The 9,631-nt window shown below is 58.1% G+C and overlaps 3 protein-coding genes across 3 annotated transcripts; 2 read left to right on the plus strand and 1 right to left on the minus strand.

Moving 5' to 3' along the window:
* Positions 1-2,697: 2,697 nt before the first annotated feature.
* Positions 2,698-3,470, minus strand: SPRG_14706 (hypothetical protein; the record flags this gene model as incomplete). Its single annotated transcript, XM_012354598.1, has 1 exon — positions 2,698-3,470. Exon 1 carries the CDS (start codon positions 3,460-3,462, stop codon positions 2,698-2,700), a length of 765 nt encoding a protein of 254 aa, XP_012209988.1. The 5' UTR covers positions 3,463-3,470.
* A 2,543-nt stretch (positions 3,471-6,013) lies between these two features.
* Positions 6,014-7,205, plus strand: SPRG_14707 (hypothetical protein). The gene is made up of 7 exons (XM_012354599.1): positions 6,014-6,302; positions 6,347-6,453; positions 6,512-6,583; positions 6,639-6,718; positions 6,784-6,869; positions 6,917-6,961; positions 7,012-7,205. Exons 1-7 carry the CDS (start codon positions 6,034-6,036, stop codon positions 7,103-7,105), a joined length of 753 nt encoding a protein of 250 aa, XP_012209989.1. The 5' UTR covers positions 6,014-6,033; the 3' UTR covers positions 7,106-7,205.
* Positions 7,206-7,491: 286 nt separating this feature from the next.
* SPRG_14708 (hypothetical protein) lies at positions 7,492-9,253 on the plus strand (the record flags this gene model as incomplete). Its single annotated transcript, XM_012354600.1, has 2 exons — positions 7,492-7,517; positions 7,543-9,253. 2 exons carry the CDS (start codon positions 7,492-7,494, stop codon positions 9,227-9,229), a joined length of 1,713 nt encoding a protein of 570 aa, XP_012209990.1. The 3' UTR covers positions 9,230-9,253.
* Positions 9,254-9,631: the final 378 nt, after the last annotated feature.

Raw genomic sequence — 9,631 nt, forward strand, 5'->3', positions numbered from 1 at the left:
CGACGAAGAACACGAGTGCAAAGCAGTACACCGCCGCCACCATCCTGCTCAAGAAGACACCATCTTGCTTCGCCTTCGCCACAGGATTTGTTGTCCATGATGTGCTCGCCAAATGACGACGGCCACGATGTCGAGAAGGGCTGTCTCTCGACGCACTTGACTTTGCGCTTGGATCTTGGGATGTGGCGCGACGGATCCAAGTCCAGCGCCGTGATCGACGGTGTCGACACCGCCACGTGGCGCGAATCTCGTTGTTGTTGAAGTGAGTCTATTTAGATATAATTTACACTGAACTGGATATGGTGGTGGACTATCGATTCCAAGGTGTTACGATGAGCCGGCCGCCGAGAGGCTTAGCCGAGCGGGAGACGTGGCGTGTAAACGGCACATGCCGGAACAAAGTTGTCGCGTAGCCATGCGTCGTGCCGCAGGGCTGCCATCATTTGGAAGAGGCACAATGCTTGAGTGTTCAGCAGCAGGTGTTGGAGGTGCAGCTTGGTCAAGAACGCGGCTCGTTGGGCGGCTGCCTCAGGCGTCACAAGGGGCGCCTCGGGGCGAAAGACTCGGTCGTTGCGGGCAAGCCAGACGGTGTGGAGCACGCACGCGCGGAGGATCGGTCACATCATGGCCACGGCGCGCCGACGGTAGCGTTGGGCTGTCACCAGCGGTTCGAAGAGGAGCGCGGAAAGCGTCGTGGAAAGTTCGAGCTCGAGGGCGTCGACGAGCGGCTGAAAGACCGCCCACACGGCTGTGACAAATTCGCAACGAAGCAGAAGATGGTCGTACGTCTCGAGGTCGCCGCTGACGAGCTGGACACTACGTTTTGCTCAAGAAGTCACGAGCCCGCATCTCGCCACATGGTATGTGTGCTCGCCAAATGGCGACGGCCACGATGTCGAGAAGGGCTGTCTCTCGACGCACGTGACCTCGCGCTTGGATCTTGGGATGTGGCGCGACGGATGCGAGTCCAGCGCCGTGATCGACGGTGTCGACACCGCCACAAATCTCGTCCTGCAGCCTCCAGCGATGTCCCATCGACGACAGGTGGTACGACCGACCGATGTGCCGTCTAAAGGCAAACGATCGAGCGCAGTCACGGGACATGCTAGAATTCGGCAGCGCGAAATTGTGAAGACGAACCACTTGTACGCTAGCCTTGTGGGCTACTGCGTCAGCTATATAGCGGCCCAAGAGCAGTCGGCAGCCGTTGAAAGGTGTGCTGGGCGGTGGGAGAGAGGACACTATTACACGGGCCAAGCCTCTTCCAACTTGAACTCAAGCCCCGTTCAACGCCCCACCGAGTGCAGGTGTCGGTGGTGTAGACACACATCATTTTCAGATTACTACAAAGTTTTTGACATGCAAAGGGTACAAGATCTGGAGCCATGTGGCGGATCCAGTGGCGGATTGATGTGTCCAGAGCGCTGGTCGCCACACATTGAGCATCTGTTGCACGCTTCGTCGATGAAGCGAAGAATGAATAACAGGGGGTCAGCAGGGGTCCTTCTCCAGGCGAGTGTGCGGGCTTCAAGAATATTTCTTGCTAGAGCAGAAGCAGCTACTCTTTTGATAAATTTTAGCAAAACACACTCCAATGCAGATCTATATCAGATTTGACACATGTTTTTAAACACATGGTTGTCGGATACGCTGTGCTATGTCGCATCGGCTAACGATTCAAGATTTTAAAATGGCCTTTGGCACGTCGAAAGCTTCAATCGTGTCAAGCTGACCCTGGGAACAGCCAGGGTCAGCTTGAATTGAAGCCTTTTCAGATTTAAGGATTTAAGAGGGAAGAAGGAGCCGTTGTTGCGGCAGCCGTTGACGGTCCATCGTAGCATCTTTCGAGCCTCGTCCTGGACCAACGGCCAACCTTCGTTGTGCGCTTTTTTTGGAGAGCTATTGAACCTGCTCAACCTCGACACAGCTCGTCGACAAGAGTTGCGAGTCAGCAAGGTAGGTAGTATTTGGTGTATGTAATTTCACGGCGCACGCGACAGTTGCTCCCTTGGTTTCAACACACATCACAATTCAGTACCTCTTCGTCGCGCAATGACCCTACCGGAGCTGTTGATGGTCCCGAAGCTCCAGGGGTGGCACGCGACATGTACACGAGGCAACTGCTGGGCGATCTTCTTCTGTCATGGGTCGCCACATCTCCGACACCAACCAACGCGACTGTCAAGCAAAACGCATAGATTGATCGATGCTAGACACCATATAACGATGACCAGCGACCACGCATACTCTTCGAGAGGTCGAAGAACGCGCGGAGCGAGCTACAGGGTAGAGTCGTGAGATGGATCCCGGTTCAACGACACAGGTGGACTGGAAGGCGCCAATAGAGATCGGCAAACTCATTGTAACAAAGCATCGGATCACGCGCCTGTCTTGCATTCGTTCGTACCAAGCCAATGGATGGTTGGTGCAATCATCGCCTCGAACACGGTCGAAGGCGCCGGCACTTGAACGACGTCGTGGTACCACATTTTCGAGGAGGGGCCGTGGGATATTTTGCGGCTGCTCCAGTGCCACACTGGCGCCATCAAGAACGTGCGACGCTGGATCTTGCAGATCTTTCGCAATCCAGATCTGGTTCCTCTACTCACTATAGTGTATCGCTCAACCACAATCGTGAGCGTGGCAAGGGGATTTTTTAAGTTAACAAATTACACTAGATAGCACGACGACAGCACTCTATAGGCCCCCGTAGAGGCCTTGGACGGGCCACGGGCTCGGGCTTGGCACGGGCGGATAGGCACTCGTACTCCACATGGCCGGGGGGTGGGATGCCTGCAGGATATTCGGCGACGGCGCTTCGCTGCCACTGCTTCCGCCCGACGGTAAGCAGAGCCGCTCGAGGTCCTGCTCGAGCCACATGGCTTCAATGTCGGCATCGTCGGCCGGCGACGCGTACTCGGGGCTATCAAGCGGTGTCATGTCCGTTGCCTCGTCGAGCCGCAGCGCAATCCCCAGCGGCGCTTGGCACGCCATCGGCGTCGCGAGCTCGTCGGCGACGCGGCGCTTCTTGATGATCTTGAGCGTGCGCGCCACGCCGGTTCGCTGCGACGCGGGGAGGTGCGACTTGGCATGGCGCGCGAGGTTGCCGGAGGTCGTGAACGACTTGGCGCAGGTCGGGCACGTGTACGGCCGCAAGCCGACGTGCGTCTTGAGATGGCGCACGAGCTTCTCGCGCGTGCAGAAGCGCTTGGCGCACTTTTCCCACGCGCACGCGTACGGCTTCTCGCCCGTGTGCGTGAACGTGTGTCGCGAGAGGTTGCCGGATGTGCTAAAGTGGCGGTCGCAGCCGGGCACGGGGCAGGTGTACGGGCGGATGCCCGAGTGCGTCTTCTCGTGCTCCTGGAGCGTGAACTTGCGCTTGAAGCGCTTGTTGCAGCCGTCGATGGGGCAGACAAAGCGGCGCGCGTCGTCCTCGCTCGGGATCGAAGCTTCGGTCGACATGAAGGAATAATATCGACGCGGCAAATAGGAAAGTGAGACCTACTGTGGCATGTTCCGGCGTCGCGCCATGCGACGTTTCCACCTCAACGACCGGCTGTCCCGAATACCGTAGGCAGGCTGATTCCTGAAGTTTGTGAGCCAGTGCGACGAGCCTCGCCGCAGTTAGTAGTAAACTGGCGGCCAAGGTCCTTCCAACACCAGGCTTTCGTGCGCTGATAGCGGCCTCGGAGCGCGTCGTGGCGACCAAATGTGCTCTCGGCTACACCCACATCTTGTCTGCGGCGAACGACTGTCCCACCCTGCGCAGCCGGGAGGAATTCACGTCCAAACGTGCTTTGCACGTGTGATTACGACGTTGCCCTTGTGCGATTCCCTTATTCAGTACGTGTTGCCAGGGCGCGGCTCGTTTGATGCTACAGGACAGAAGCGAGCGAGGTATAAGTATACGTGGTCAACTAGCAAGGGCGTACATGCGCTCACAGTCAACACGCTTTGCGAGATGGCGCGGCCGCCGCCTGCACACTGGTGGCTTGGGATAAGGCCGAGATATGCGAGGCGGCAACTCGGCGACTCTACGTGGCAGCTCTCGCATGGTATCTCGTCTGCTCCATTGCTGAATTTAGATTCGCTTAGAGGCACGCGATCTTATATGATCTTATATGTGCTTGCATGCGAGGGGACATGCCGTTGACTGTCTCGCGAAACAAACAATACTTGTTGTCGCCACGTTCAATGGTTCAATGCGTTGGAGCTCTCGCCTGCCGACCACGCAGTTCGATATGTCGTTTCGGTCGACCTACATCTAGCTGGCCGTGATGGCGGGTCGCCTGACACACCGCGGGCTCCCTTATCGCTCTTCGGTCCCTCGGAGCTGCAGGGTGTGCATTACTTGTTAAGCGAATTGGAGGCGCCACCCAGAACAGCGTGACCTGGGTGCTGCAATCATGGAATTACCCCACGTCACGCAAGCACTGCGCGATGATTGGTGCGGGTGATTTTGATATTCGCTTCTGATTGGTGGTATCCGACAGCCTTTCTAGCGCGAACGCTTCCGATTGGTCATTGCAGCTTTGCAAGGTGGCGTTGAAGTTGGCCCGATGCTGCGACATGCTGTATTGGATGGCAAGGCAAAGCTGCGATGGCGAGCTCATTGACATGGAGGAATCAAGCGCCGCGTCGACGCGTCGCTGCTTGGAGCTGGGACATCGCGACGATTCCTCTAGCGTTGCACGACTCAGAGCCGGTGGCGGTAGGCGGCTGCGCGACGAAGGCGTGCCACATCATCGGTACCCAGCCGTCCCGCGCGTGCGAATACCACCGTATCATGAGATGGACGAGTAACTATTTTGGAGACGTCCTGGGCGGATTCGCTGCACTGCAATAAGATCGTGCGCCTGTATGCAAGTCGCAATCCAGGACGCCAGAACACGCAAGGATAAAGGAACCCACGCGACGACGACGCCATGGGCCCTTCACAGCACGCTTCAACGAACGCGAGGAATAGGCTCGGCAATGCAAAGCATGCGACACGACCAAGCCTATTGCACGCGTCAAGCGGCGTCGTTGACAAGGGAGCGTGCCAGCACACATAGACAGCGTCTGATTGGTCCAACACGGACCAATCGGGTGCGGCCAAGCCACGCTCTCGCCCTCCGAGCCGCTCGTTCCGGACGGTATGTTGAGGCTTCCACGGAAACGACGCGTGCAATTGGCTGCAGGCAGCCATCCTCTCGCCGGAGAAGGGTTTCGATCGGAACAGTCCGGCATCAATAGACAGGGGCCCCTGCGATATCAGGTCGCTGACTCATGCCACCGCGGCTTCCTTCAAGAGCAAGTGCCATCGTTTCCAAGACCCGCGCTCGGTGGCTAGTAGATGCATGCACAGAGTAGGATACCTTGCAAAATGCTTCAACAAATCTCAGCCACCGCGCCCCGACGGGCTTTTCTGGGGCTTTTCCCATCAGTTCCGGAATAAAACGCACCTGTGTACGTTTATTGATGTTTAAACGTGTTGACCAGCTTCCGAGGCTTCCTCGGTCTCGGAGGAAGGCGTGCGCGCGAGGCGAAGATTACGAAGGTGGGGAATGCATGAAACAAAGTCTTTCTGTGACTTGTACCTACTCGTTCTACCGACACGCGTCGGACGGTAACGGTGCGAGCCCAGGTCACGGTGCAGCGTCGACACCTTGTGTGAGCCCGTCGTCGACACGGGATCTTTGATATAAGAGCTCGCTCGTTTGTACGCTCGTTACTAGCAGCGTAAGAAGGGTGCAGTCTCCCTACGGCGTCGTTGCCCAAAACGGACTGTCTGCCCAGCAAGTACGGCATTACGTTCACCGTTCGATCGAAGCTCCCATGATATTAGCTCCAGATGTCTCTTCTCTGTGGTTGCCTCACCGTCCCTTGAACTTGAAGGCTCTTGAAGCGAGCTCGCACGACGTCGCTCCACCTCCGCCGGCACTGCGTTAAACCCTTCCTTTGACGCGTGTTTAAACACCGAATCTGGTCCACGCTGGACGCTTGCCCATCAAACTCATGGTTGAAGTTGGCACTTTTCGATTGGTTACAAGCATGTCGGAGCGACTCGCGATGCTGCCTAGCGCCCCCGCGCCCCGCCGCCACGGGTTCGTTGCGGGCTTGCTGGCGGGCGCCGTCGGAGTCTTCTGCGTCGGCCTCGTCCTTTCCCAGGCTACGCCCCGTGTCGACGTCGAGGGGGTGACAACAACGCTCTCAAGCTCGCCGTCGCTTTCGGCGCTTGCTGGCGTCTCGGCCGCCGACCTCGCGCTTATCAACACTCCGCTGGATGCCGCAAGCAATCTCACAGAGGAAGCGTGGATCAGGTACGTATTCTTATTCTTATTTTCTGCCAACCAGCCCGGGGTAGCGCTCGCATTGCCCGCTGGATCGTGCACGCCAACACGTGGGGCACGATTGCCACGACCAGCGTGCATCTCGACGGCGCGCCGTTCGCCAGCATGATCTCATACAGCGGTGCGGCTCCATTTATTTGATTTATTTTTGATGATTTATCGGCCGATCGTACTACTAGATGGCGTCGGTGCGTCGCCTCGCAACGCGACGGGTCGTCTCTACTTTTACTCGAGCGTCATGGGCTCGACAGGTGCGTTTTTGCGGCGTTGACATGGGTTTTATACTGATATAATGGGGTGGCACAGGCAAGGACTTGGCCGCCAACCCGCGTGCGTCGGTCTCGATCACGATGGCCCAGCTTGGCCACTGCGCGTACGATCCTCAGGTATCGCATCTCGATTCAAGACAAGGGCGTTGTTAAGAAGGGAGACTGTACAACACTAATTGTAGGACCCGACGTGCTGGCGCGTGGTTTTTTCGGGGACCCTAACCCCTGCGGTCGCGGTGGACGACGCGCTCGCGGCGCTCTTCTCAAAGTAATAGTCCCGTCTTGTGTAGTACGCGGGCTTAATACGTGCGATAGGCACCCGCAGATGAGCTATTGGCCGCGCGGCCACGATTTCACAGCGTACGTCTTCCTCTCTTTCGTCAAAAAGGGATTAAAAATCGTGCCATTAGGTACGAAATGCACCCGACCGAGATTTTGCTGTTGGATTTTTACGGCGGCGCCAAGCACATCGATCCCGCCACGTACTACAGCGTGCGCTTCTAAGCCGTCGGGTCTCTCGCCGCGAGCCGCGGTGGTTGATTTCTTTCAGATATTCAACACCACTTTCGCCACTTAACACCAACACGACGCTTCCTGTCTGCCATCCCACCGCGTTGCACGCTCGTCCACGCACCCTCGAGGCGTGATATGCTCGGAGTCGCAGATGCTGCGCACAAAGCGCAAGTTGTGCGTTGCAGTGTGATCTGGCTTGCGTCTCTGCGCCTATCAGTTTTTAGGCCTGGACATACGAGCTGGACAAAGGCCGTCGGTGGCGTCAGCAGGACCCACGCGACCGTACTGGCGCACTGTAGATATGAGTCAATCTCACGCTCCCAGGCGTCTCTGACCACCGCTGGTGCCAGTTTGCAGTTTGCAGTTTGTAGTTTGCAATGGTGGGCACGGCGCGCCCGTCACCGTACCGACCGGCTTTCGTTTGTGAGCTCGGTCCACAGCAGCGCGCGCCATCTGCTGCACGACAGCTTTGAGCCCGTCAAGACGCCCCTGGACGCCGACCTCGAAGGCGGCGCGCTCCGCGACGGTGGCGCGCCTTCGATCACATCGCCCGAGATCCTCGCGCTCCTCTTCCAGTATGCGTGCATTGGCATCGTGGACGGCGGCATCTATGGCATGACGTACCCGATCCTCACGGGCTACTTCCAGCTCGAAGGCAACGTCCTCAACTCTGCGACCGCGCTCATGGGCCTCGGCTGGTCGCTCAAGGTCTTCTTCGGGCTTCTCACCGACTGCGTGCCCATCTGCGGGTACCACCGCAAGCCGTACATCCTCCTCGGCTGGCTCTGCACGGCAGTGCTACTGACCATCGTCGCCTTCAAGCCCGCCGGCGCCCCCGCACCGGACCCCAGTGCGAACGCCAACGGCACGACCCTTGCGCTCCTCTGCGCGGTCGGCTGCTTCTTCTACATCATGGCCGACGTCGCGCAGGACGCACTGCTGGTTGCGTACGCCCAACGCGAGCCGGTTGCGACGCGCGGCCGTCTTCAGTCGACGATTTACGCCGTGCGCACCGTCTGCTCGGCGAGCATCACGGCCATCTACGGCTTTTGCCTCAACTCGGAACGCATGGCCGGGACCTTTGACTGGGACATTGGTGTCAACGGGTACTTTTGGATTCTGGCCGCCACGTCGACCCTCAACATCCCGGTGGTGTATTTCTTTATCAAGGACACGAAGGCGGCGACGCGTGTCTCCATCGCGCAGTACTTGGCGCGGCTCTGGACGCTCGCGCAGAAACGCGTCGTGTGGCAGGTCATGCTCTTCATCTTCCTCTTCTCGCTCTGCACGTCGCACATCAACACGACCGCGGCGCCCTACGTGGCCCTCTACTGGGCCAAGGTCGAGACGCTCAACGCCGCATTGACAAGCATTCTGGGTGGCCTTCTCTTTGCCGTCGTGCTCGCGGCCACGGGCAAGTATGGGACGCAGTGGAACTGGCGCTACGTGCTCGTCACCACGGCGGTCCTCGCCAACGTTGTCGACGCGATCGTCGTCTTTTGCACGATCTTTGACGTGCTGCGGAGCCAGTGGTTCTTCCTCGGCGTCCCGCTCACGACGCAGCTGCCATTGGGTGTCAACTTTGTCGTCGGCACATTTGTCATTATCGAGCTCGCGGAAGAAGGCAGCGAAGGCGTCATGTACGGTCTCCTCACGACGATCGCCAACCTCCCGGGCGTCTTTGGTCCGCTCCTCACCAATGTGCTCAACGCCCACTTTGACGTTGGGAAAGCCCGCATCGCGATCGATGCACCCGAGACGCGGACGCAGGTCGCGTACACGTATGTGATTTCGTATGCGGCGACGGGTCTCGGCTGCCTCTGCGTGCTTCTTTTGCCCGACCAGAAGGCCGCCGTCGCGCACCTCAAGGCGCATGGCGGCAGCTACCCGCGGGTGGCGAGTGTGATTTTCTACGGCTTTTTTGTCATTTTGGCCACGTCGGTGACGGGCACGATGGCGTCCATGTTTGAAAGCACTCGCTGCCTTCGCCTTGCCGGCGGCAACGGCTGCGACGACGAGCCCTCGCAAGTGTACCTTCTCGGTATCATCGGACCGGCCAGCGTCGCGCTCCTCGCTCTCCTCGCGATCGCACTGCGGGCCACGCCAGTTTATTAGATCTGGGTCGTTTTCATCTCGTTCCCAACAATACAAAAATCTTCTCTGCGACGTTCAAGGTCCCTTCTGAGGCTGCTCTTCCAGTCCTTCCTGCGTGGCGACGCCTCAGGTTGCTGAAGGCAGTTGGTCGGTCGTCGCTGCACGCGATTGGTCGTGTATCTTTTGACCATTTATAATATTGTGCTTGGTTTTGTATGCCAATGCATTGTATTTCAATGAACGCTCTGGATTGGCTCGTCGTGGCCACCGCCTGTCTGTATTGTATACTGAAAGCAAGTGCAATGCGTTGACACGCGACAACAGTCGATTGGATGTGCGGGTGCTCTACCAAGAACACGGTGGTGGCAAAGCCAGTGCATTGGTCTACTCAGTTGCTTGACGTCAACATATTCTCGCCAGCAT

Source organism: Saprolegnia parasitica (genome assembly GCF_000151545.1).
Source record: "Saprolegnia parasitica CBS 223.65 unplaced genomic scaffold supercont2.170, whole genome shotgun sequence".
NCBI lineage: Eukaryota > Oomycota > Saprolegniomycetes > Saprolegniales > Saprolegniaceae > Saprolegnia > Saprolegnia parasitica.

What these genes read in the sequence shown, in the direction of transcription:
- SPRG_14707 (XM_012354599.1), top strand. Translation starts at nt 6,034, where the DNA reads ATGTCGGAGCGACTCGCGATGCTGCCTAGCGCCCCCGCGCCCCGCCGC. An exon ending in ACTGCGCGTACGATCCTCAG is followed by an intron (nt 6,719 to 6,783) that starts GTATCGCATCTC and finishes CACTAATTGTAG; the next exon opens with GACCCGACGTGCTGGCGCGT. An exon ending in CTCGCGGCGCTCTTCTCAAA is followed by an intron (nt 6,870 to 6,916) that starts GTAATAGTCCCG and finishes TACGTGCGATAG; the next exon opens with GCACCCGCAGATGAGCTATT.